Genomic DNA, 27,780 nt, shown 5'->3' with positions numbered 1-27,780 from the left:
GCCATACTGCGACCACAGGAGTACCAGCCTCAGGAGGAGGAGAACACCTTGGAGAACAAAGTAGAGAAACAGAAACTGGGCCTTGGTGCCGTCACTTGATGTCTGGATAAAGCCTCGCCTCACGTAGGACATTTATTTACCTGAGCCCTTTGTTGTCTAGGGCAATTTGGTCAGGTGTCCTGTAACCTGTAACCCAAAGTCTCTCTGTAGGCAGGGTGGATCGGTGAGCAGCCAGAGGGTCTGAGGATTTGCAGCAGTCTGGGTCCCCAGGGAAGCGGCCCGAGGCCAAGTGCAAAGTGCAGGATGTTGACTACTGAGCACCTGGGAATCAACGGAGGACGGCAGAAGCAGGCAGGTCTGGGCAGAGGGAGAAGTCAGCCATCATGCAAGCCCAGGGACAGTTTCAGTTGACCCTACATGGAGTGCTGGAACCAGAAGAGGCCTTCAGAGGCGTCCCAAGTGAGGCCAAGATGGCTGGGCCTTTGGTATTTGCACACGAAGCAGTCATCGGATGTGAGAAGGGGACTGACCTTGGATGAGGTGGCTCTCTGCAGCCGAGGCAAAGCCCGAAGGGTCTGACCGCCGAAGGGCACGTGCCCACGGCGCTCCCAGTAACTGCAGCAACAGTCCTTGTTTGAAGGGGGCTTCAGGCAGCACACCTCCAAGCCAGCACATGGTGGGGGGCTGTGCCTGATTGCATCTGAGTAAGAGTGTGTGTTCACGTCCGCGCAAACCTGGGGTACAGGCACTGGACAGACAGACAATGGGCCGGAAGAGGGATGGCCATCAGCGAGGAAAACCCAGCAAGTTCCCAGGGGCATCAGCTCGGGGGGTCCCCTCTCTGCCCTGGCACAGGCCTCAGCAGGTGTGAGCACAAATCAGGAGGGAAGCTGGGCTCCCACCGCACCAGGAACAGCGCAGCCCAAGCTAGTCTCACTCGGCGCTTCTCGAGAAGTCCTGGGCCCCAGATACAGTCAGCGCAGTTACCCACCCCTTATCTTTTTTTTTTAGATTTTATTTATTCATGAGAGACAGAGAGAGAGAAAGAGGGAGGCAGAAGCAGAGGGAGAAGCAGGCTCCCCGCAGAGCAGGAAGCCCGATGCAGGACTCGATCCCAGGACCCTGGGATCATGACCTAAGCCGAAGGCAGACACTCAACCGACTGAGCCACCCAGGCACATTACCCACCCCTTATCTTAAGATAAAGTCCATTCTTCTCAAGGCCTAGCTGGAAATCTCCAAGTAAAAGAGCAAATGCAAATCCAGCTTTATTGGTCAAAAGGAATGGCAGACTTGACTGGGAATGCCCACCTGGCCCAAGCAGCGGCACCAACCAGAAAGAAAAGAGGAAGGGTGGAGGGAGAGAGAGAGGAAGGAAAGGAGAGGAAGGGTGGAGGGAGAGAGGGAGGGTGGGAGGAAGGAAGAAAGGAAGGAAGGAAAGAAGGAAGGAAAAGAGGGAAGAAAGGGAGGCAGGGAAGGAGGGGAGGGAGGGAGAGCAGACTAGGCTCTGAGTGGGCATGTGGTCATGGAAGAAGACAATTCAAGGCTCCGGGTATGGGGAAAAGAGCAGGGAGGGAAGGCTGGCCCCTGGCCCCAACATCTAGAAGGGTAGCAGCTCTTCCACCGGTATGTTGAGGATGACGTCCATGTCTGGGGTGCACCTGGTAGGGAAGAGCAAAGAGGATGTGAGAAGTCAAGCAGGGGCACCAGAGTTGCAGAGTGGGGGAGCACGCCCTCGGGGGCACCCTGCTCTTCAGAACACTGGTACTTAGTTGAGGAGCCCCATCCCAAAACACTGGTGTGCACGTGGGTGTGCGCACACACACGCACACACCAAAAATGAAAAAGGCACGGGTTTGGCATGATTAATGTTCCCCTCCAGAGGTCTGAGGTCAAGAGGGAGCAGGCACTCGGCTCTGAAATGCGGGCCCTCTCACGATCAGCGCTCTCTTTGCGGTCAGAACGGCCGGCTTGGACCCCTGGCTGCGTGGCACCTTGAGCTTACGCCTCCCCTCGGAGCCCCACGCCCTCAGTTGGCACGTATGTAACAAGCGCTCGCTGTGTGCTCGAGCCCAGAGCAGCCTCAGTTTCCTCACTGCCCAAATGGGGGTAAGTCCAACCTCGATCTTTGGCGGGCAGACTAAGTGAGACGAAGTGCTCAGTAACTGACAGGTGTCCTTGCACAGAAGGAGCAAGAACAGCGGGTTCCCGCCTGCAATACAGCCCCCATCGCAGGGACCAGCACGCTTAGGGGGCCACAGGATCACACGCTCTCTCCACCTTGTCCCAAGTCTCTCATCCACTCTCGTGGTTTCCGCACTCTCCTGACGCCCACCGAGGTACTTAGGCACGAAATGTCAGGACGTCTGCAAAGTACAGTACTTCACGAGAAAAAGCGGAGGAATGAAGATGAAGCCAGCAAAAACATAACTTCTAGTACACACGGGCAACTGAGTATTCATCCAAATATTCTCTCTACTGTCTGTATATTTGAAATTGTCCATAATAATAGTAAAAAGAAAAAGCATCTCTATACTGACAATGCCCAAATTTCCATCTCTAGCCAGTATCTGTCTTCTGAGGTCCGCCGTCTACCTGCGGGCTCTGCACTGAGGTGCCCCAGGGCCTCTGTGACATCTTGGAGACGCCTGGCCCCGTGGGTTCCCCAAGCTCTGCCACAAAGGGCCTGACCCAAGAAAGGCAGGCGGAGAACTGGCTTTGGAAGGAAGGAAGTTCTTCCTTTGGGGCCCAGGAGTCTGCCGGGCACAGAAGACATCCTTCTCTCCTTACAGAGTGTCTTCCAGGCCCTTCTTCCCTGGAGCCAGCCACCCTACTCAAGTCCATCTTCCTGAACAACCCAGGAGCTTAGGGGTCCATGGAAACATGGAATCCGGGACCCGGAAGAGTCCAAAAAGATTCTGTAACTCAGCTTCCGTGTACTAATGGGACACGAAGGCCCAGAGACGGGAAAGGTCACGTCTGCCACATGGTCAGCAGTAGAGCCAAGGCGAGACCCAGGTCTCCCTGCACCCCGTCCGGGGTTCTGCCTTCTCCACCAGGCTGCCTTCCCTGGGAACAGAGAGCCTCTTCGAGGACACAGCATGGCGGGTTTAAGAAGCAGCTGCCAAAACAGATCACATACTTGGGTCTCCGAAGCAGAACGTCCGCAAATATGATCTCTCGGGGCTCCTGGACCTGGACCTGGAGCTGCTCCACCTCTGCCTTCAATATGGGTATTTCCTCCTCAAACTGGTTGATAAACTGAGGGGAGAAGCACAGCAGGGGAGGGTGAGGAGCCCAATGTCCCCCAACAGAAGGGAGAACACGGCAACCCGGACGAGGAGGAAGGCCATCTAGGCACGGGATGGCACGGCTTGGTCACAGGGGCCTCCTGGGCTCTGGAGGGCTGCTCGAGAGTTAGGGCCAACATCTGATGGTGCTGAACACGGCACGGGGACTGTGGAGCATGGAGACAGGTGGCAAAGGGGGGCAGTACCTGATGATGAGAATGAATGGGGGCTGGCAGAGACGGTGAAGGTCACTCACATTGACAGTGGATGGAGGATGATAATGAAAATGAATGCGGGGGCGTGGGTGGTGACGGTGAAGTTCATTAACACAGCTAACGAGTGATGGTCAGTGGCGAGAATTAAGCGGTGAAGATAGGGGGTGGTAATGACAGTAAAATGATGGGTGAGCGGGTGACGCTTGGTGATGTTGCTAATGGGTCATCACCGCTGATGCTGGCCAGTGAGGCAAGGCCCGGGCCCACACTAACCTCCTTCTCAGGTGAATGGCAAGGGACAGTAACGGCACTAGCTAGGAGGGAGGCCGACGCCAGATCAGGACAAGCCTGACTCCCACAGGTCCTGGGGCCTGCCCTTCTGCTCCCTCACAGAGGGGCCGTCCCCTTCCGTGCCCACGCACTTCTCTGAACTTGTCCATGCACTTCAGCATGTCCTGGCTGTCCCGGGTCTTCTGCAGAAGAGCCTCCTGATGGGGTTGCTGGCTTTTCTGCGGAGGGAGAAGAGTTCTGGCCCCCAGCGCCTCTTCCCGGGCAGCAGCGGGGGGTGCAGGGGGCCCTGAGGCAGAGGACGGGGAAGGAAGCAGGGCTGGGGCAGGACCTGGACACCCACCACTCACCACCACCAGAGCTTTCAGAAGCTTTTTCTTCTTCTTCTGAATCTGATTAGACAAAGACTGCAGGACCATTCTGCGCATCTCATTAAGGTCATCCAGCTCATCCTAGGGGCCAGCAGGAGGGTGTGGGCCACCAGCCTGTCTCCAGTATGGTCCAGCGGGGCAGGGCCAGGGGCTCACCTACCTGCTGCCTGTCCTTTATCTGCTGCAGCTGGCGCACAAGGTTGGCAATCTGGACCGACCTGACAGGATACTCGTGGTCCATGTACGTGCTCAGGAAGCTCACTTCCTTGTAGGTCTTCTCAATCTTGGCATTCAGCTGTTCCACCTGCCGCGCCAGGGCTGGAGAAGTCGGGAGGGACAGGAGGCAGGATCCTCCCTCAAGAACCCCTCCCAGGAGATCCGGGAGGCAAAGCTCTCCTTGGCCAATGGACTGGGGTCTGGTTGAAGTGAGCTCACACTAGAGTCTTTTACCCCCGCAGGAGAAGAGGCAACACCGGGTAGGAAAGAGACTAAACCGGGGCAAGATCCCCAGACGAGTCTCAGCTCTGCCACTGACTTACTGTGTGGCCCTCGCCAAGACTGTTCCTCCCTGGACCTCAGTCTCCTCATGCACACGCTCCCACGGCAACGAGCCCAGGGAGATGGGGCGACACAGACTCCCGTGAAATGACCATTAAGACAAAGTCTGCATTGATGCCCTCCATGGGCGGTGTCCCCAGGGTCTGACACACCACCCCTTCCCTCAGAAGGCTTCCAGTCTGCTCCAGGGAAAGAAACCACAGGCTCGGCGCAATGGAAGCCAGAAGACCTGGGACCTGGCCGAGCCGCTGACTCAGTGACAGGGGCAGGAAGCAGGGGAAGGCTGGGGCTGGATCCTGGCTCCCAGCTATTATGACCTTCGGCAGGCTACCACACTTCCTTTAGCTCCAGCTTTCTCATCTGTACCATGGGCGAATAGTCCCTGCCTCACAGGTAGTTGCAATGACTGAGAGTGTGCCCATACATATGAAGCCTCGGGGGGCCTGGAAGTGCTCAGTGTTCAGTGCTCGAGAAGTAAGCTATTAGCTCTGCTCGCCTTAGCAATTCCATCTGCCTAACAGGGGAGATGCTGGGCCTACTGGTTTCCAAAAGGTAGGTGCAAGATGAATGCCCTGCTGACCTCCCCGAAGCCAGGGAGGGGATCAAGGAATTCACGCCAGGGATTCTTACACTGCATCTTGGACTCCTCCTTCTCCTCCCACTCCTTAAGTTCATACTTGAGCTTCTGCAGCTTCTTCTTGTTCGAGCACTCCAAGATATCCATGACAGTCTGTGGGAGAGGCGGGGTCAGCTCGCCCCACAACCTCTCCTGGCACTACCGAAGCATGGGCTCTTGGGGGGACTCGGCACTTCCCCAGATCCAAACCCGCTCCCAGACCCAGGAACCTGACCGGAGGCCGGCCCAGCCGCTCCAAACTGGGCCCCTCCTCCCACCCCCCCCAGCCGGTGGCTCTACCACACACCCAGGCACCGGCCCAAACCCAGACAGCGGTCCCCACTCCGCCCTCCTTCGAAATGTCACCAAGTGCAATGGATGTAACCCCTAACAGCCCTCAAAGCCATGTCCTTCTCTCCATCCCCACTGCCACTGTCTTATTCAAGCTCTTCATCGGCCGGGCGCGGTGGCGGACGCCTGCGGTCCCAGCTGCTCGGGAGGCTGAGGCAGGAGGACCGCTCGAGCCCAGGAGTTCCGGGCTGTAGTGCACTGTGTCCGCACTAAGTTCGGCATCAATGTGGTGACCTCCCAGGAGCGGGGGACCACCCGGTTGCCTAAGGAGGGGTGAACCGGCCCAGGTCGGAAATGGAGCGGGTCAAGTTCTCTTCATCTCCTGCCTCAAATACCACCACAGCTACCCCTAACCGGTCCTCCTCTGATCTCTGCTCCACGCCATAGTCAGGATGATCTTTCTTTGAAAATGAAAAAAAAAAAAAAAAAAAAAAAGCTGACCTTATCCCTCCCCTATTTAAAACCCTCCAGGGATGGGGCGCCTGGGTGGCTCAGTCGTTAAGCGTCTGCCTTCAGCTCAGGTCATGATCCCAGGGTCCTGGGATCGAGCCCCGCATCGGGCTCCCCGCTCCGCGGGAAGCCTGCTTCTCCCTCTCCCACTCCCCCTGCTTGTGTTCCCTCTCTCACTGTGTCTCTCTCTGTCAAATAAATAAATAAAATCTTTAAAAATAAATAAATAAATAAATAAATAAATAAATAAATAAATAAATCCCTCCAGGGGCTCCCCTCTGCCCTAACTCCTTACCTCGGCTGACAAGGCCCTCCCGGAGCTGGCCTACGCCAACATGTGGCTCCTTGAGCTGGCCATGCTCCCTCTCTCCACGGGCCTTCTGCACCCATTTTCCCTGCCTGGAACACTCTCCTGCTCTCTACCAGTTAATACCTACTTCTGCAGGTTTCAACCCAAGCATCACTTCCTCCAGGAAGCCTTCCTGACCCTCCCATGTCTGGGCGAGAGGCCCCTCTCAGCTCCCCAGATCCCCGTCCCCATGGCAGTATACACAAATGACTTTCTAACCGCCTGTGACCCCACTAGAATGACAGCTTGATGTGGACAGGGTCCCACCAATCACTGTTTCCCAAGGGCCCACAGGGAGCACTCAGGATGAACAAAAATTATATTAATGGATCAATGCCAGAAGATCAACAATGATTTTGTCTAAGTTTGGAGAATATTCTACTAAGTTCCCTTGGGCTAAATGACTCTGCAATCCTTGGCCTGTGTTATAGACTGAACTGTGTACCCCCAAATTCATATGTTGAAGCCCTAACCCCCAATATGACTGTTTGTGCAGACAGGGCCTTTAAGGAGGTAATAAAGGCTGAATGAGGTCCAAAGGGTGCGGAATCCGGTAAGAGTAGTGTACTTGTAAGAAGAGAAAGAGACCCCAGAGTTCTCTCCATGTGAGCACAAGGAAAGGCCATGTGAGGACCCAGAGAGAAGGCAGCCATCTGCACCCCAAGGAGAGAGGCCTCACCAGACATCAACCCTGCGGGCGCCTTGATCTTGGACTTCCAGCCTCCAGACTATGAGAAGTACATTTCTATGCGTAAGCCACCTGGTCTATGGTGTTTTGTTATGGTCACCTGAGCAGACTAAGTCCCCAAGACCGGGCTTGCTCTTCATCTCACAGGTCCGGGGAGTTCAGTCCCTCTTCTGCCTGGGCAGCCAGAGGGCGTTACTGCTCCATGAAACCATTTCTTCTGCCTCTCCTCCAGCCCCAACTCCTGGGTCCCCTGTGAACTTCCAGCTCTCCTCTGGCAGCTTTCCCAAGCCTCTCCCAGAGGAGGCAGAGGATGCCTCTGGGGTTCTCGGAAAAAGTTGCTCCACCCGTAGACTGGGAGCAGCACCACCGGCTGAGGGTGGTAACCACAGCACGGTGGAAGGAAGCCAGATCCTGGAGCCAGATGGCCTGCGTTCAAGTCCCAGTTCTCTGACCCTTGCTAGGTGAGTGAGCTTCAGGGTGACCTTGAGCAAGTTACCCAGCCTCTCTCTGTTTCCGTTTTTTCCTATGTGAAATAGAGATAATAGTGCCCACCCCACGGGGTTGTTGGCAGGATTACATGGGCACACACAACACTGTGTGAGTACTGATGGTGGGGGTGGTGCACCTGCTGCATGCCAAGGACAACACCCGCTTTACGGTGGGTGCTTTGTGCTCTATTTTACAGAGCTCAGAGGTTAACTCGAAGTCCCCCAGCTAATAAATGCTGGAGTTGGGATGAGCCCCCATTTCGGTCCGGTTCCAAAGCCCAGCTGAGTGGGGCGAAGTGTCGGAGGGATGCATCTTCCAGAGGGAGGAAGCAGCTTGCGCAACCGGCCGGAAGAGGCCAGGAGAGGGCGCCCGAGGGCCCAAGGGGCGGCGCCTGTGGGCAGGACCAAGGTGCAGAGGGCGGAGGCCAAGATTGGGCGGGGGCGGTTGGACCTCACCTCAAGGATGTCCTGCCGATACAGCATTGTGCGCACTTTCAGGGCCGAGCTGTCTTCCATGTCCTGGATGGCCTTGATCAGCTCCGAGTTGAGCTTGGTGAGGAAGACCTCATGGTTGGAGAGCTCCTGGAGTGTGGTTTGCCGGTTCCTGAGCAACGTCTGCAGGCGGAGGGGAGGGCAAGGATGGGAGGCGGTGCTGCGTGCGGCGGCCCGATCCTCCCGGAGCCTAGGGACCACTTCCCTCCTGCCGCACGCACGCCCCCTTGTGGTCTCGACTGGTAAATGCGGCCCCATTGTCTGCGGGTCAGAGCCCCTGAACTATTGCATCCGTTCTGAAACGCCCATTTCCCCGAATTTTACATCTCAGAGGTGGACGCCTCTTACAACGGGTGGCATGTCACGATCTAACTGACAAAATCTGTTCGTGGGAAATAAGATAAGGCTGTACCTTATTATCACTGACTTCTTAGAATCAATAAAATACAGTAGTAACGGTAGTAATAAAAATAGAAAACACCCCAGGTAGGTAAGAAGGGGGCGCAGGTGAGGGGCGATGTCTGGAAAAGCGGGGAAGCCAAGTGGATGATAATCGCTACCGTTGTTCATCAGGCAGCTGAGCTGAATGAGTACCCTCTCATTTCATCCATCGCCCCGCGCAAACAAGGAGGGGCTGAGAGGGTAAGGGGCTTGCTAAGGTCACCTCCAGCAGGTACACAAAATCCACAATAATAACAGCAACAAGAATTGTTGAGGGCCTACTATGTGTTGGGCACTGGGCCTCACCGGGTGCACGGCAGGTGGTATCAGTTCATCCAAAGGCCCTATGTTTACTGACTCTTATTTTATGATAAATGGAGGCTCAGACAGGGTTAAGTGACTTGCCTAAAGTCACACAGCCAGAAAGTCATGGCACCGGAACTGGGAAGCCAGACTTCTGACTCCCAATGTCTGTTCTCCCACCACACCAAGACAAGGAAGCGAGCGGGCTTCAAGCGCAAGGCATGGTTGAGCCTCGTAGTGTATTCAGATTTGGATGTTAGGCCTAGACCCACTTGGTTCAAATACCAGCTCAGCCACTTACTCCCTCAGGGCACCTGGGCAAACCAGTCAGCCCCCCAGAACGCTGCTATACTTGTTCTAAAGGTTGGAAAACTAGCACTCGCTTCGGAGAGCTGCTGGAAAAAACAAATGAGATCATGTTCACAACCAAGCCAGTGAGTGGCAGTGCATGGCACCCTCAGTGTGCATGCAGGAACCAGAGCTGATAACTGTTCTCACCGGCTCTAGCCCTCCAGCTCTGCCGTGCCTATGCGCTCTCTTCCTTATTCCTCTGTTCTTCCTCATTTCTCTGTCCTTCACTAGAAGCCACCCCTTTCCTGGCCCTCAGCGCCCATATTCCTCATATAATAATAAGAGTAAGAGTGCAAACGTACAGAGTGTTTATTATAGGCCCAAAACTCTGCTCAGCACTTCACATGCACCACCTCACTTGGCACTATTCTCAGCCCCACGGAGCCAACATCGCTGGGGAAGCTACCAGGAATGTGTCTCCTTAGCACACGCCCCATTCCCAGGGGATTTGGAGAAACTGTAGAATTAATGACCTCTGCTCTAGAAATGGATCTTCCCTGACCACCAGACTGAGTGCAGAAACCCTACTTTGTTTCCTTCCTGACCCTTAACCCCAGTCTGTAATTATATGTTTTTCATATTATCTTATTTTCTTATTTTTCTTATTTCTTATCTGTCTCCCCCCCCCTGAATGGCAGAGCCAGGGGGGCTGGCTGTCCCAACGCAGCTGTAGGACACAGCACACAGGACGGTGTCTGGAGCTCCATAAGTATGGGCTGAATAGGGATGCCTGGGTGGCTCAGTCCTTAAGCGTCTGCCTTCAGCTCAGGTCATGGGATCGGGTCCCGCGTTGGGCTCCCTGCTCAGCGGGGAGCCTGCTTCTCCCTCTGCCTGCCACTCCCCCAGCCTGTGCTCTTTCTCTCTGATAAATAAATAAAATCCTTAAAAAAAAAAAATATTTAAAAAAAGTATGGGCTGAATAAACTGGTGACTAACTATTCTTTGGGTTTTTAAAATTCATTTATTATAGGTCTCCCCACTACCGTGTATGCTCCATAAGCACACAGATTCTAAGTGCCATGGTCACAGCTGTGTCCCCAACACCTGGCACGGTGCCCAGCACATAGTAGACACTCCCTCAAGAGCTGGAGATTGAACAAATAATTGTCCTGAGACTGAGGGGCAGAGTCAGGATCCTATTCCATCTCCAAGAGCAAACCAACTGAGTAATTTCTGCCCCCTTCCTGTTTCCCCCTTGTCTCCATGGTCCATTCTCCACATAGCAGCAGTGGCAGCCTAAGGATTCCTGTGAAAACCTAGGTCATACCACATCTCTGCTCTACTCAGAATCCCCCAGGGTCTTCCTGTCTTACTCAACATAGAAACACAAAGCCTAAGCATGGATTACAGAGCTGCAAACAAGTCATCATCCATTCCCTCACACTCACCAGCTTTCCTCATCTCCTGCTCTAGCCACACCCACCTCAGGACCTTTGCACTTGTGGTTCCTCTGTCTGGAACATTCTTCCCTAAGATGTCACCATTTAAGCAGCCTTCTCTGACGACCCGGTCTAAAATGGTCACGGTCACTCTTCCTCTGTGCCTCGCTAGCCCCTAACTTTACCTTTACACTTCTTCATTGCCCTTAGCGTCATGGCACATATTATATACTTATTTGTCTTGTTTATTATCTATCTCCCAAAGTCGAATGTGAGCTCCCTAAGGTCAGAGGCCACATCACTGGTGAATCCTTGCACTTAGAACAGGGCCTGGCACACAGTAGGCATTCAATAAATTGACTGAATGATCACAAGAGACAACATTAGGAACTGGTTGGGAGCCCAGGCTTCAGAGCCAAATTGTCCAAGTTCTGAAGTCAGGATAAAAATAACACCAGAAATATGAGTTACTCCTTTAAGAACGCTGGGCCACCTCTGAACCATTCTGCAATATTGAAGGTTAAAGGGAAGAAAAGGTTTCAAAGCAAATACATTCTTCCCTATTTCTCTATATAGTAGTCATTGTTCACTGAGCTCTTAAAACTTTCTTGAAGAAAGTACGAATTCTTCTCCAGTATTTTGTAGCATTTATAGTATTTAGTATTATACTTACTGCTAGGGACACAAAAGACTCCTCCTCTTTTAGTCATTTCAAATACTTTGAAACATTGTTCAGAAGCCATAAAAAAGCAATAGATGGTGAGAACGCTAATTACCTAAGCTGTATCGGATGATGTGAAAAATGTAATAGTGAGCTTCTGAGTGTTGCTTTGAGGTGCACTGTATACCATGAAAAGTTAATTTACTGGAAATTTTTAAATGAACAAGCCACCAGATTGTGTTCCTAATGTAGTGAAACAGAAAAAAGGATTCTGATCATTTTCCTGGTCTTCAACACAAAGGCAAACACCTTGCTTAACCAGCTTTGATCCCTGGTACTGCCATTTTTCTAGCCATGCGACCTGGTACAAGTCCTTGATCTCCCTGCACCTCAGTTTCCCATCTGTAAAATGGGGGTGATGATAAGCATGCCTATGGCACTGCTGATAAGGAAATGAGTCAAGTCTGGCACCCGCAAAATGTTCAGCGCATGTTTGCTATCACCGTCCCCCTGCCCCCACATCCCTACCACGAGCCCCAGTGCCTGTAGGGAGGATGCTCATACCCTCAATAGCCGGATTTTGGCCTGTATCTTCCCAGAGTCCAACCTCCCTCTGTGCTTTTCTTGTGGATTCCTCAGCTGGCTTGTCATCAACATGGTGGGCTTGGAATGCAACCCTAGGGCATGGGAAAGAGCAGAGAGGGAGTGAGGGTACAGGCAGGCCTGGGAGCAGGTCTCAGGGAATGCACCATCCAGGAGATGGCCCAGGGAACCAGTCCCACCCAGTCTCGACCTTATAATCCGTGACAGTGAGGCAGAGCATGGGACTCACATCTATCAATAAGCTCCCAGGCCCCACTCTGCGCAGGGGACTTTCATATGGCTATGGGTATGGACAGAGGGGAAGAGAGGAGCAGCAACAGGGGCCGACCAGGTGCCCACAATCTCTCCCACCAACCTGGCCGGTAGCAAGGTCAGATGAGGCAGGGGTTAAGGGCAAGAACTAATGAGCCAGACAGCCGGGGTTCAAATCCAGGCTCCGCTTTCTACTAGCCATGTGAGCCTGGGCAGGTCACCTGATCTCTCTGTCCCTCAGTTTTTCCCACCTATAAAACAGGAGTCATCATCATGCATACCTCATAGGGTTGTCCTGAAGATTAAGTAAGATCTTACTATACCTTCAAGTGTTTGGAATAGTGCCTGACACATATTCAGTGCTGAATAGGCATTCCTAGTTGTCACTAGGCTGATGACCCGAGGCTTGGCATTAGGACCACAGCCCCACGCAAAGGCACAGGAGCTGGGCAAAACTCCCAAATGGCTGTCTGAAACACCTATAAAAGCTGTGGTCCTTGGGGCGCCTGGGTGGCTCAGTCAGTTAAGCGTCTGCCTTCGGCTCAGGTCACAGTCCCAGGGTCCTGGGATCGAGCCCCGCGTCGGGCTCCCTGCTCAGCGGGAAGCCTGCTTCTCCCTCTCCCACTCCCCCTGCTTGTGTTCCCTCTCTCCATCTCTCTGTCAAAAATCTTTAAAAAAAAAGAAAAAAAAAAGCTGTGGTCCTTCCAGATAAGGACTATATGGAAATATTTCAGATCAGAATAAAGCATTTGGAGGGCATGTTCTCAGAACCCCTGCTTCCTCTCAGGAACCGGCCTGAGACAAATCACCCAAATCATCTTGAATGCTGAGGCCACATTCTCAATACCCACCAAAATCCCCACTCCAAGTGCAACACAGGACTTTTCAGAAAATATTATTTATTTAATGGATCAATACAGCAAACTCGGGAAAATTTCAGTATTAACAACTGAAGTGATGAAGTAAATTAAAATAATCTTGTGTTACAGTTATGAATTATCTGTATATATTGGGTATTTAATTGTATTGTTTAAAAGATGGAATGATTAATAGATTAATCTTGTGGTTCTAATTTAAATGAGATTTTGATTTAGATTTGTTTTAAGTTAAAGATTTAAGACGTTTTTATTAAATGTGTATAAATTACCAAAACTTTTAAGAGAACATAGATTACCCATGTCTAGAAGTTTATTTATTAGTTGTACAAGAATTACTTAAATGCTAAATAGTTTTTGTTAATCAGACAAGTAAACTATTTGAAAATGAAAAATGAATATATTAAATTTTTAAATGTGGCTTAAAAGGATTAGGGGAACCTAATTAACCAAGTTCCAAAATCCCCGTTAGAAGTGTTTATAAAAATTATAAGATTAGTAAATCAAACTTAAATACTTAGGGAGATTTGTACCTTTAATAATGACTATTTATTTTCATTAGTGGTAGTAGCCCTGCTTTATCTTTTTTTTAAAGATACATGAAACCATTATTGCACTGTATGTTAATTAACTAGAATTTAAATTTTAAAAAATTTTAAGGGGCGCCTGGGTGGCTCAGTCATTAGGCGTCTGCCTTCAGCTCAGGTCATGATCCCAGGTCCTGGGATCGAGCCCCGCATCGGGCTCCCTGCTCCGCGGGAAGCCTGCTTCTCCCTCTCCCACTCCCCCTGCTTGTGTTCCCTCTCTCGCTGTGTCTCTCTCTATCAAATAAATAAATAAAATCTTTAAAAAAAAAATTTTTTTTAAGATTACAGAGAAATCCTATGTATCTTTAACCCAGTCTCTCCCAATGGTAGCATTTTGCAAAACTAACTACAATATCAGAACCATGATATTAACATTAAGACGGACAAGATACAGAACATTTCCATCACCATAAGCATCCCTCATGCTGCCTTTTACAGCTACACTCTCTTCCCTCCCCTTACCATGCTCCCCCACCTTTGTCCCTAACCCCTGGCAATCACTAATCTGTTCTCCATTTCTGGAATTTTGTCATTCCCAGAATGCTATGTAAATGGAATCATAGAGTATATAACTTCTGAGATTGGTTTTTTTCACTCAGCAAAATTCTGTGGATTCATCTAAGCTATTGACTGTATCAGTAGTTCTTTCCTTTTTATTAATGGATAGTATTCCATGGTATGGATGTACCATAGCTTATTTAACCATTAACAGACCTCTGGATTGCTTCCAGTTAGGGAGTATTATGATAAGGCTGCTATGAAGCATTCATGCACTGGTTTTTGTGTGACCGTAAGTTTTCATTTCACTGGAATAAATGCCCAAGAGTACAATTGTTGGAGCATGGTGAGAACTGCATGTTAGTTTCATTAAAAACTGTCATACTGGGCGCCTGGGTGGCTCAGTGGGTTAAGCGACTGCCTTCAGCTCAGGTCATGATCCCAGAGTCCTGGGATCGAGTCCCACATCAGGCTCCCAGCTCAGCGGGGAGCCTGCTTCTCCCTCTGACCCTCTCCCCTCTCATGCTGTTTCTCTCTCTCTCTCAAATAAATAAATAAATAAAATCTTTAAAAAAAAAAAAAAAAAAACCTGTCATACTGGGGCGCCTGGGTGGCTCAGTCAGTTAACTGTCTGACTCTCCATTTCAGCTCAGGTCATGATCTCAGGGTGATGAGATCAAGCCCCGTGTCAGGCTGGGCCTAAAGTCTGCTTTGGATTCTCTCTCTCCCTCTCCCTCTGCTCCTTCCCCCACCCTTCTCATGCTCTTGTCTCTCTCTGTGAGAAAAGAAAAAGAAATTGCCATACTTTTTTCCAGAGCAGCTGGGCTATTTTACACTTCCACCAGCAATGCATGCATGATCCAGTTTCTCTTCTTTGCCAGCATTTGGTATTATCACCATTTTTCATTTTAGCCATTCTGAGAGGTGTGTAGTGACAACTCATTATGGCTTAATTTGCATATCCCTAATGGATAATGATGTTGAGTATCTTTTCGTGTGCTTATTTACCATCTGGATATCCTCTTCAATTAAACATCCCTTCATATCTTTTGTCCATTTTTTTTTAAGATTTATTTATTTATTTCAGAGAGAGAGAGAGAGAACATGTGAGTGAGTGGGAGGGAAGGGCAGAGGGAGAAGGAGAGAATCCCTAGCCGACCCAGCACTGAGCACGGAGCCTGATGCAGGGCTCCATCCCATGACCCTGAGATCATGACCTGAGCCCAAATCAGGAGCCGGACCCTTAACCAACTGAGCCACCCAGGTGCCCCTCTTGCCCGTTTCCTAACTGAATTGTTTTTCAATTCAATTCTTAGAAATTGTTGAGTTTTGAGTGTTCTCGATATGTTCCGCATAGCAGGCCTTTGTCAGAGGTGGTTTGCAAGTATTTTCTCCAAGTCTGTAGCTTGTCTTTCCATCCTCTTCACAGAGTCTTTCACAGAACAAGTGTTTAATTTTGATGATGTCCAACTTATCCATTAATTTCATTTTTCTTTATGGATCATGGTAGAAAGTCTAAGGGCTCTTCACTTGGCCATGGGTCCCAAAGATTTTTCTTCTCCTATATTTTTCTCTAAAAGTTTTAGTTTTACATTTAACATTTAATTTTTATTTCATTTTACATTTACATTTGGACTTAAGTCAAGGTTCTTTTTCTTGCCTGTAGATGTCCAAGTTCTCCAGCACCATTTGTGGAAAAGGCTTTCTTTTCCTCCACTGAGCTGTTTTTTCAGCCTTGTCAAAAATCAGCTGGGCATATTTGTGTGGCTCTATTTTTGGTTTCTCTAGCCTGCTCCATTGATCTATGTGTCTATCTCTCTGCCAATACTATGCTATTTTGATTACTTTGGCTTTAATAATATCCTTAGTATCAGGTAAAGTGATTCTTCCCGCATTATTCTTCTTTTTCAAAATAGTTTATCTATTCCAGGGCCTTGCTTTTCTATATAAAATTTAGAATAAACCTGTCTATTTACAAAACACTGTGCTGGGATTTTGACAGGAATTACATTAAATGTAGAAATCAAATTGGGGAGAACTGTCATCTTTACTATGCGGAGTGTTCTAATCATAAACATAGTATGTCTCTCCTTTTATTTAGGTCTTCTTTGATTTCTTTCATTAGCATTATGTAATTTTTAGCATATAGGTCCTATACTTCCTTTGCTAAGTTTACACCTAAATATTTCATTTTCTGGGGCACTTGGCTGGCTCAGTCAGTGGAGAGTGCAACTCTTGATCTCAAGGTTGTGAGTTTGAGCCCCACGTTGGGTATGGAGATTACTTGAAAAAACAAATAAAATCTTTAAAAAATATTTTATTTCTTTGGATTATAAATGTATTTTTAATTTTGGTTTCCCCATATTCATTGTTAGTACATAGAAATGTGATTGGGGCAACTGGGTGGCTCAGTTGGTTAAAGCATTTAAGTCCTGATTCTGGCTTAGGTCATGATCTCAGCATCATGAGATCGAGCCCTGCATGGGGCTCCGTGATGGGTGCGTGAAGCCTGCTTGTGATTCTCTCTCTCCCTCTCCCTCTTCTACTCCCCCAGCTTGTGCTCACGCTCTCTAAATAAATAAATAAGAGAAGCTTTAGGGGCGTCTGGGTGGCTCAGTCATTGAGCGTCTGCCTTCGGCTCGGGTCATGGTCCCGGGATCCTGGGATCGAGCCCCGAGTTGGGCTCCCTGCTCAGCGGGAAGCCTGCTTCTCCCTCTCACACTCCCCCTGCTTGTGTTCCCTCTCTCGCTGTGTCTCTCTCTGTCAAATAAATAAATAAAACCTTAAAAAAAAAAAAAACTGAGACCAAGAGTAACACATTTAAAAAAAAAAGAGAGAAGCTTTAAAAATGTGATTGATTTTTGTGTACTTGTATTCTGCAACCTTGATGAACTCACTTATTAATTCCAGTTTCTCTTAAATTTAGTAGATTTTTTTAAGATTCTCTACATAGACGGTCTTGTCATCTGTAAATAAAAACACTCAAATCATTCTATCTGATTCATCTCGATGTTGGTGTCTATCTTTTCTCACTCATGTTATGATTTTCCTTTTTCTTGGTATGACAAGTGATTTTTATTATATCCTTGATGTTTTAAATAATACTCTGGATCCTACTTCAGACAGTCCCCTGTTGAGATGTAGCATGAAGGCCAGTTTTCAGAGTCCTCTATGTTCACTGTTGTTACATCCAGGGCTTTTTTTAGGTGTAAAATAGGGGACCAAGAAGGAATGGGGCTACTCCATCTTGGTGGAATCAGCTGATTTAATCTTTTTTAACACACAAAAGATGTCCTCAAGGACATGACTTTGCATAAGACATGTTACCAACCTAAGCTTCAGTTTCTTCATTTGTAAAAAGGTGATGAGATCTCCCAGGTGTAAGGAATGAATGAAATGATGACCTCCTTCTATCCATCTATCTCAAGTGTATTTAAAGTTTTGTGTAGTGGGGCGCCTGGGTGGCTCAGATGGTTAAGTGTCTGCCTTCGGCTCAGGTCATGATCCCAGGGTCCTGGGATCGAGCCCCACATCGGGCTCCTGGCTCAGCGAGGAGCCTGCTTCTTCCTCTCCCTCTGCCTCTCTCCCTGCTCATGCTTTCTCCCTCCCTCTCAGTATCTCTGTGTCTCAAATGAATAAATAAAATCTTAAAAAAAAAAAAATTTAAAGTTTTGTGTAGTAACAGTTTGAGGTTGGGACCGTGAACTCTACACAGCTAGAAACCCAATCTGTCTCCTTCACCATGAGTCAACAACATTCAGCCCATTGCTGGGCACATGGGTGCTCAGCAAATGGATGCTGCTGAATGAATGAATGAATGATGCCTCCACAACACAAAATAAGTCCTGAGCAAGCGGTAGCTCTTTTCATCATTATAATTTACACAGATGATTTCACTGGCATAAAGGCAGGAATCCTTGCAGACTGGGGCTGTGACAAGTAACCTAGATGGGATTGCAAGAAGGGAAACTGGAACATCAACTCAGATCCATGTCTCTCCCCACTAATACATGGTTAAGACTGTGCATCCTGGAGGGGCACCTGGGTGGCTCAGTTGGCTGAGTGTCTGACTCTTGATTTTTGGCTCAGATCATGGTCTCGTTGTTATGGGATTGAACCCTGCATCGGGCTCCATGCTGAGCGTGGAGCCTGCTTAAGATCCTCTCTCTCCCTCTTCCTCTGCCCCCGACACCCCTCATGCTCTCTCGCTCTCTCGCTCTCAAAAAAAATTAAAAATAAAAAGATTGTGCATCCTGGAGGGGTGCCTGGGTAGCTCAATTGGTTAAGTGTTCAACTCCAGATTTCGGCCCAGATCATGATCTCAGGGTTGTGAGATGGAGCCCCCTGTCAACCTCCAAGCTGGGTGTGGAACCCACTTAAGATTCTCTCTCTTCTGGGGCACCTGGGTGGCTCAGTCAGTTAAGCGTCTGCCTTCAGCTCAGGTCATGATCCCAGGGTCCTGGGATCGAGCCCCGCATCGGGCTCCCTGCTCAGCGGGGAGTCTGCTTCTCCCTCTGCCCCTCCCCCGGCTCGTGCTTGCGCTCTCATTCTCTCTCTCTCTCCCCTCCCCCGCATAAATAAATAAGTAAATAAATAAAATAAAAAGATTCTCTCTCTCCCTCTGCCCCTCCCCTCACTCTTAAAAAAAAAAAAAAAAAGATTGTGCCTCTTGGAGCCAAACTGCCAAATGTCACAGCCTGGCTCTGCCCCCTCCTCCCTGTGACCTTCAAAGTTACACCTGTCCATGCCTCATCTCTAAGAGGAGGTGGTAATAACAGCACCCACCTCACAGGGTTGTTGAGAAGATTAAATGAAGTGATACGGGTCAAGTGCTGAGAACAGTACCTAAGGGTTTGGTATATGTTAATTGTTCTTGTTCTTACCATGGTGGTATCTGTTACATTCCTTCCCCAGTGAAGGAAAGGAAAGTGTTTCCTTGTAGATGCTGTGTGAATAGGGTCTAGAGCCAAAGTCAAAAATTCTGTCACTACCACCAGGCCTTGTGCTCAGCACTTTACATCAGAGACTCTTGACGATGTTTTAGATATATTGGTAGAGAGGATTTGTGGTTCTCTGAAATATTGGGGGTCCCAACAAGCATCTGGGGGTGGGGGCCAGGGACACTAGATATCCCCCAGAACAGGACAGCCCCATGGAACACAGAATTCTCCTATGCCCTGCATGACTTTCCAAAACCCTAGCAGATACTGATGTAGGTAAAAAAAAAAAACCTTATTTATAATGTTCTGATCCCAGAACCTGACTCTCTTTCACATATAAACACAAAGAATATTTTGCAGAGTTTTACAGTAATGCTAAATTTTCCAAGAAAGCAGCTACATTCAAGGGAAGATTGTACTTTGTTTTGTTCAGAACTTTACCAAGAGATGGGCACCACTTTGGAAATCATGACCACAATGAAACATCCGTCTGGATATTTGAGTCCCTGATATCCCACCACGTGTCAGTCTGCATTTGCAATGGTTACATTCACCATGACTCCACATCTCCCCTTCTGACTACTTTGACATATCTTCTAGTAGAGCACATCCTGGGCATTTACACACTGAAATATATGTTATTTAACTATAAGTAACTTTCCTTTTACTTTTCCTTTACTTTACACTTTGGGCATTATATTAAGTTTTTAATTATATATATAGGTAGGTTATATTATGTATGAAGTTTATTTCAGATACTAAAGGAATATTACAAAGTATTTGTTATTAAAAGGGATGTTGGGAGGGCACCTGAGTGGCTTAGTCAGTTAAGTGACTGCCTTCCGTGGACACCTGGGTGGCTCACTTGTTAAGGGTCTGCCTTCAGCTCAGGTCATGATCCCAGGGTCCTGGGATCGAGCCCCACGCAGGGCTGCCTCCCTGCTCCGCTGGAAGTCTGCTTCTCCCTCTCCCACTCCCCCTGCTTGTGCTCCCTCTCTGGCTGTGTCTCTCTGTCAAATAAATAAATAAAATCTTAAAAAAAAAAAAAAAAGTGACTGCCTTTGGCTCAGGTCATTAACTCAGAGTCCTGGGATCGAGCCCCATGTTGGGCTCCCAGCTCAGCAGGAAGTCTGCTTCCCTCTCTCCCCCTGCTCATGCTCTCTCTCTCAAATAAATAAATCAATCTTAAATAAAAAAAAAAAGGAATGTTGGGTCTGATAAGGTTGAGAGCAACAATGCTTTATATAGATCTTCTCATTTAATTCTTGCAACAATCTTATCAGGTCCTCATATTACAAACGAGAAAACTAAAGCTCAGAGAGATGAATGGCTTTTCCAAGATAGTAAACAGCAGAGCCAAGATGTGAACCCATGTCTGACTCAGCCAAGGGCATGAGAACTCCCCTGGACAGCATGACAAAGACATGGCAGAGATTATCCTGAGTTGACCAAACCCTGTTTTATTTTCCTCTTGGACACACAGCAGGACATTTCTCATTTTCCCTTGTGGTTAAGGGTGGTCATATGACTGAGTTATGGCCACTGGAATATGAGCAGGACTGATATGGGTCATGTCAAGTCTAGGCCCTGAAAAAAAAATTGCCAACAAAATTACCGATACTTTTGCTCTCTCTCTCTTCCCTCTCTACCAGCTGAATGCAGACTGAATGCAGTCCTCTGAATCAAGCAGAGGACTTCAAGGCCTTACAAACTGTCAGAGCCACAAGGTTGAAGGAGCCTGGATCCCTGCATGATCATGTGGAAAAGATTACTTCCACCCCTGCAGATCCACAAATGTACTTTGACATAAATGAGAAATAAGCTTCTGTACTAATACTTGAAACCTGGGGATTGTTTGTCACAGCAATTAGCCTACTCTAATATAATTGATGTCACCAAAGGCCAAGGGCATACACTCTATCCTGTCCCCAATTCCCATATCCGGCCTCAAGTGCCTCTGCCCACCTGGGAGGACGCTAGTCAAAGTCTTCGTTTTGCTCTTCTGGTGGCCTCTGGTTTGTAGGAGGGGAGGCAGAGTAGGTGACTTGGTTTTCTGCTTGGACCGCTGCCATGGAACATAATCCTACCAGATATAAAACAATCAGTCACACAGCCTGATGAGTTCAGATCCCAGCTTTGCCCCTTACAGATATCTGTGACCTTGAGCAAGTGACTTTTGAGGTCTGAGCCTCAATTTTCACATCTGTAAACTAGATCTAGTTATAAAACCTACCTCCACAGATTGATGGGAGAACTCCAAGAGATGATATTTGTAAAGCATGTGTTAAGTGCTCCATAAATGTTAGCTATCACTTGTTTTATCAGCCAGCCGTAATTTACTAAGCACATCCAGGCTGTGAGGTGCTAAGAACTGTGGCACACTGTTCTTAAACACAAGGCATGGAAAAGACCCAAGAGGAAACCAGAGGAGCAATCAGAGATGAGTAATAGAGCAGTATAATATACCCTCACATTCGGATAAGGTGGTGCGAAAACAGGTTCGGGGGCTTGGCTCCGGGTCCTACAGCAAATGTATAACACAAGTAGGCCTGGAATTCAGGTCTCCCGATTCCATCGGCCGGGACAGTCACGGCCATGGGGGCAGGCGGACTGCAGACCCAGGGTCAGCAAGCCCCCATCTCCTCCCCAGCCCTCCCGGACTCACCAGATTCTGGAAGTTGTGGACTGTGGAGCGAATCCCAGAGTGGTTGGGTCTGGAAAGAGTTGGGACGGGAAAGAACTTCCATCATTCCCAACCCCTGGGACTGTAAGCAGCAAACGTGAAACAGGCGTGGAGTCTCCACAGAGACCACAGTTCACTAGGCACCCGAGGGAGCGGAGGTGGGAGAGCGCGAGGGAGAGGCGGGGCTAGGGAGATGTGGGCGGAGAGGGGGCGGGGTCAAAAGACAACCAGGCCCGGACCGAGCAAAGGCGGACACGCATGCGCACTCCACCACCCTTCGATTCTTACACCCACTTCGGAAAGACGCGCGCCATTGGAGAAAATGGAAGACGAGTAGTGAGTCCGTGGAGCCCTGATCTCTTGCGATACTTATTATTCGGCTTCTCCGACTTTCTTGCCTCAGCGTGGACCGCGTGGTAACCTAGGCCACTGAAACTTCCCAGCGAGACCCGTCCCTCGTCTCCGTCTCCAAGGAAACGGGCGCAGACTACCGAGCGCCCGGAGGGACTAATCTCTCAAGGAGAAACGGAGCTCTCCAGAGCCTGCTCCGCTGGGCCCCACCCATCAGCCTAAAGAATTATGTCGTGTTTCCTTCTCATCAAACCTCCATCACTTTCTTCTCCATCCTTACTCTTGTCTAATGACTTTGCTTCCTATTTCACTAAGAAAATCATGGGGATCAGTAAACTCACATTTTTTTTTAAAAGATTTTATTTATTTGACAGAGACATCGATAGAGCAGGAACACAAGCAGGGGGGGTGGGAGAGGGAGAAGCAGGCTTCCCGCTGAGCAGGGAGCCCGTCGCCTAACGACTGAGCCACGCAGGCGCCCCAGTAAACTCACATTTTCACATCACTTCATTTACCCACCTAATTGTCTCCTTCCTGTGACTGTATAAACTGCCTGTTAAGACCGATTTCGACAACTGTACACTGAATCCTACCCTCCTCATTTTTCTCTAAGATACCGCCCCAGCAATTGCCCTTTTCTCCTATCATCCTCTCTGTATTATTCAGTATACCAACATATTTTAATTTCTTCTATTAAAAAAAGTGAACAGGGGCGCCTGGGTGGCTCAGTAGTTAAGCATCTGCCTTCAGCTCAGGTCATGGCATCAAGCCCCGCATCGCATCAAGCTTCCTGCTTCGTGGGGAGCCTGCTTCTCCCTCTCCCTCTGCCTGCCGCTCCCCCTGCTTGTGCTCTTTCTCTGTCAAATCTTTTTTTTAAACAAATTAATTTAAAAAATAATAAATTAATAAATTAAATTTTTAAAAAAATTTAAAAAGTGACCACTTCCCATCTAGCTACCCTGCCATTTCTGCTTCACTTACAGCACAACTCCTAGAGAGGTTTGTCTACTGTTGCCCATTCCTTTTTTTTTTTTAAGATTTTATTTATTTATTTGACAGAGAGAGACACAGTGAGAGAGGGAACACAAGCAGGGGGAGCAGCAGAGGGAGAGGGAGAAGCAGGCTTCCCACCCAGCAGGGAGCCCAACATGGGGCTCGATCCCAGGACCCTGGTATCAGGACTTGAGCCAAAGGCAGACCTTAACAACTGAGCCACCCAGGTGCCCCTACTGTTGCCCATTCCTTTCCACCTCTTAATCAGGCTTTCATTCTCTACCTCTCCACTAAAACTGTCCTTGTCAATGCCACCAGTGCCCTCCACTTTGCTAAACGTCACAGTCACTTCTCCATCCTCATCTTACTTGGCCTATCTGCAGCATTTGACGGAGCGAATCACTCCCTCCTTGAAACACTTTCTAAACTAGGTGCCCAGGAAACCACTCTCCTGAGTGGCTTCCTGACCCCTTCTCTTTTTTGCTGGTTCTTCCTCTTCTCCCTTTATTATTGGAGTGTCTCAGGGCTCAGACCCACCCTCCCTTTTCCTCTATCCACTCACACTCCATTCGTGTTCCCTTCCAGTCTTGTGACTTCGGATGCCATCTCTACCTGGATGCCTCCCAGACTCATATCTCCAGTGTCTCCACTGAATTCCAGCCACATACATCCAACTGTCTACTCAACATCTCTACTTGGGTGCCTAATAGGCAACTCTTAACATGCAACTCTTTCCCCCAACTCAAAATGGCAACACTCTTCCTGGAGTCACCCTTGATTCATCTTTTGATTCACCTCTCATCGCACATCCAAGCCTGTCAGCAATACCTTCAAAGTACATCTGGAATCATACTTCTTACTACCACCACCCCACATACACACATCTACTTCTCTCACACCCAGACTACGACATTGCAGGACAGAGAGACCTACCTGCCAAATTCTGGCCCACAGATTTTTTTCTCTCTTGCGCTCCAACCCGCTTCTTCTTTCAAGGTGCATCTCAAATCATGCCTCCTCCACAGTCTCCTAACTAGCTCTTTTTTAAAAAGTGCAAATCCGGGGTGACTGGGTGGCTCAGTTGGTTGAGCATCTGACTCTTGGTTTTGGCTCAGGTCATGATCCCAGGGTCATGAGATAGAGCCCTGTGTCGGGCTCCACACTTAGCTCCAGAGTCTGCTTGTTCCTCTCAGTCCCCCTTGGCCCCTCCCCCTGCTTGCTCTCGCTCTCTCAAATAGATAAATAAAATCTTTTTTTAAAACAAAGTGCAGGGTGCCTGGGTGGCACAGTCGGTTAAGTGCCTGCCTTCAGCTCAGGTCATGATCCCAGCTGGGGTCCTGGGATTGAGTCCCTGCTCAGCAGGGAGTCTGCTCCTCTCTCTCCTTCCACCCCTCTCTCTCACTCACTCTCTCAAATAAATAAAATCCTTAAAAAATTTTTTTAAATAAAATAAAATACATTTTTTTTTAAGATTTTATTTATTTATTTGACAGAGAGAGACAGTGAGAGAGGGAACACAAGCAGGGGGAGTGGGAGAGGGAGAAGCAGGCTTCCCGCCGAACAGGGAGCCCAATGCGGGGCTCGATCCCAGGACCCTGGGACCATGACCTGAGCCAAAGGCAGACGCTTAACGGCTGAGCCACCCAGGCGCCCCTAAAATACATTTTTTAAAGGTGCAATTCCAAAAGTCTGTCAATAAGAACCTAAACTGAGGTGCCAAACTGACCAATTCTGATATCCTTCTGTGGCAATAATTTGCCAGAAATAAGTCAAGCTCCCCTCTGTAGATGGCCTCAGTACCCATCTGGACTGATCTGTTCACAGGGTACCTGCCTGGCCTCTGTAGCTCCTGGTTCAGTGATCTCCACAACAGGCCAGTCTGACAGCTGGAACACTGCTAAGGAGGATGGCTGATAATTTTTAAAGAAATCCACTGAGAAATAAATATAAAGGTTTAGTCTTTTATCTAACTCATAGGGAAAATTGCTGGCAGTGACAATCAACAAGAAATAAAGCAAAAAATAACCATAAGAGAATATAGAAATCTTGGATCTGCAAAACTTGACCTGAGAAAAATGGAATTGATGGAAGGTATGGCCATACACATATCAACAAAACCTTATGATACAAGATGTTGTTACTAAAATTTCAGATGGAGCCAGAACCCAATCCACAAGTCAAATCTTTTCAAAATACAAACAGATCTCTTTGTAGCCAGAAATAAAACAAAAATGCCCACTGTATGTTGGTTATATGAGAGGTCCTGGCTAGTGCAGTAAGACCAAAAAAAAAGTGTAAGATCTGAGCAGAAAGAGCAAAACGTTCGTTATTCAGACAATATTGACTATCAACACAGAAAAACAAAGTGATTCTAAAAACCATTGGAAATTTTAAAAGATGTCAGCATTGTTGCTACTACACAAAATTCAATTGTATGCCCTTTTTTTTTTTTAATTATTTATTTATTTATTTGACAGACACAGAGAGAAAGGGAACACAGCAGGGGGAGTGGGAGAGGGAGAAACAGGTTCCCCGCTGAGCAGGGAGCCCGATTCAGGGCTTGATCCCAGGACCCTGGGATCACGACCGGAGCCGAAGGCTGACACCCAACGACTGAGCCACCCAGGCGCCCCTATGCCCTTTATTTTTTTTTAAAGATTTTATTTATTTGAAAGAGAGAGAGAGCACAAGCAGGGGGAGTGGCAGACAGAGGGAGATGGAGAACCAGGCTCCCCACTGAGCAGGGAGCCCGATGCAGGATACGGGGTGATCCCAGGACCCTGGGATCCTGACCTGAGCCGAAGGCAGTTGCTTAACCAACTGAGCCACCCAGGGGCCCCAATTGTATTCCCTTTAAATACCAATAACAAATATGTAATTTCTAAACCTATTATTTACAATAGCAACCAAACCATACCGTACCTTGGAATAATTTAATTATGCAAGACCCTTATGAATAAAACTATAAAATGTTATTGCAATTTATAAAAATAAGACTTAAATAAACGAGACATCCAGTGAGGTTATAGATGGAGCAATTTAGTATTATAAAATGGCAATTATGTACAAATTCAATGCAATTCCAATTGAAATCCCAAAAAATGGTTTCCTGGAACTTAGTAGACTGATTCTAAATTTTGTACAGAGGATCCAAATATAGCTGAGACAGCCTTATGGAAGAAGGAAGAATGCTTCCCATAAATAAAATAGAGTTCGGTTTTCTCTTTAGAATTTGGAGTATCTGGCTATAGAGGGCTCTCACTTACGGAGAGCAATAATCAGCTAGAGTTGACTTGCGACTGCCCCTTCAGATAAAATACCTGCTCTCCATTTCACCCAGCACATTGTTCTTATTTAAGGTACCTGCCTGATCCTGTAGATATTTGTATGATATTGCCTGGGATGGGAGGATAGGGAAGAGGAATGGAAGAGATTGTTTTAAATTATATAGGTTCTATTTGGTTTTGTAAAAGTCCTCCCAGTGAGCTGGCAAACAGAAAGAAGAAAAGAGTGGATTACATGACTCTAATAAGAGTTTGATGCTTCTGGTAGTGATCTGAGTATGATCATGGGAATGTGTGGCAGAGAAGGGATGGAGGAAAGCATGCCAGAGGTTATAATGTAAGGGAATTGGAAGGTCCAAATGGCACAAGAGTTGGAGATGTCGGCTTCCCTGAGACCAATATGTGGAACTGGGTGAAGCGAAAGATCGTAAGATGAGAACTCATAGGGACTCCATAATGCTAAGTAGAACTAGAGGATATGGCAGAGAAATAGGAGAGAATCCAACACCAACAGAAGGAAGGATGACCTTTCCTGGAAATCCCACTGTGGACCAAGCTCTTTGAAACAGGCTATCTCCTTGAACCCCAACACTAGTCCTCTGAGAGTAGACCTTAATATCCCTTTGTTATGGATGAGCAAACTGAAGCTATGAAAACAGGTCATTGGCCCCATGTGACATGGTTGAGATTCAGAGCAGTCAGATTCACACTAGGGTCTCCCTATCTCCACCTCTTCTTTTACCAAAGTCACAATGGTCACTGAAGCACCCTGAAATGCCCACAGACTTGCATTAAGAAAACAAAGCTAACAAAGGGTATTGTTAAACCCATCCCCTCAAACACCCAGATTTTATCAATGCTTTGTTCCAAAGCTCCAGTTGAGACAGATGAAGGAGGAACAGAAATTCTGTCCAGCGCTAACTTTAGCCAAGAATCTTTGTGTTAACCAGATTTTTCTGGAGAGTCTGATGCAGACATCCTTGATCCACAATGTCAGAAGCAAGCGATTTTAGAAATATAAGCCAGCTTCACGCGGTCGCCTATTAATTCTACCAATTCACCAAGTGTTTTAACCCTGTCTCCAAGCCCCCTGCCTCCTGTAAGATGGGTGTAATTAAAGCGTGGTTTTGGAAGATTCCATGTGATAAAGCTTGCAATTGTCCTAATGTGCTTAGAACAGTACCGGGCGCTGAAGAGCTCAATATATTATAATTGCAATCATGAGTATGATGGAGGCCTTTTTAAAAAATAGTTCAGTATTACTTAGAGGTGTATCAAAAAATAAGGACTTATGGATAGAGGTGTAGTGTGACAAGGCATAGAAAATTTCTGATAGAAAGTTAAAATGCCCAAAGTTAGAGGTAAAATACCCACTGGGTAAAATTCTTTCAACTTTCTCTATGTTTGAAAATGTCCATAACCC

At 48.0% G+C, this 27,780-nt stretch overlaps 1 protein-coding gene across 4 annotated transcripts; it reads right to left on the bottom strand.

The window, feature by feature from the left end:
• Nucleotides 1-1,430: 1,430 nt before the first annotated feature.
• On the bottom strand, nt 1,431-22,261 carry CUNH20orf96 (chromosome unknown C20orf96 homolog). Of its 4 annotated transcripts, XM_032419805.1 has the most exons (11): nt 22,018-22,259; nt 21,712-21,760; nt 21,012-21,129; nt 11,856-11,968; nt 8,121-8,279; nt 5,353-5,452; nt 4,325-4,482; nt 4,144-4,245; nt 3,928-4,014; nt 3,143-3,261; nt 1,431-1,661 (listed from the first exon to the last, which is right to left on the bottom strand). In XM_032419805.1, the coding sequence occupies exons 1-11, from the start codon at nt 22,041-22,043 to the stop codon at nt 1,601-1,603; spliced, it is 1,092 nt and encodes a 363-aa protein (XP_032275696.1). In that variant the 5' UTR covers nt 22,044-22,259; the 3' UTR covers nt 1,431-1,600. The 4 variants fall into 4 exon arrangements, with proteins under 4 accessions (XP_032275696.1, XP_032275693.1, XP_032275695.1 ...); XM_032419802.1 differs by having other exon boundaries at nt 1,431-3,261; nt 22,018-22,261; XM_032419804.1 differs by having other exon boundaries at nt 1,431-3,261; nt 22,024-22,261.
• Nucleotides 22,262-27,780: the final 5,519 nt, after the last annotated feature.

Source organism: Phoca vitulina, unplaced genomic scaffold (genome assembly GCF_004348235.1).
Source record: "Phoca vitulina isolate PV1807 unplaced genomic scaffold, GSC_HSeal_1.0 scaffold22, whole genome shotgun sequence".
Taxonomy (NCBI): Eukaryota; Metazoa; Chordata; class Mammalia; order Carnivora; family Phocidae; genus Phoca; species Phoca vitulina.
Note: the sequence above shows the minus strand (reverse complement) of the source record. Positions and strands in the feature narration are given on the sequence as shown.

Bases quoted from the DNA above. Each gene is read 5' to 3' on its own strand.
- CUNH20orf96 (XM_032419802.1), bottom strand. From the start codon at position 22,043: ATGGCGCGCGTCTTTCCGAAGTGGGT. The intron at 21,761-22,017 runs GTAAGAATCGAA...AACTCTTTCCAG, and splicing joins CGCGTCTTTCCGAAGTGGGT to ACCCAACCACTCTGGGATTC. The intron at 11,969-21,011 runs GTGGGCAGAGGC...CCCATGCCCTAG, and splicing joins TTTGACTAGCGTCCTCCCAG to GGTTGCATTCCAAGCCCACC.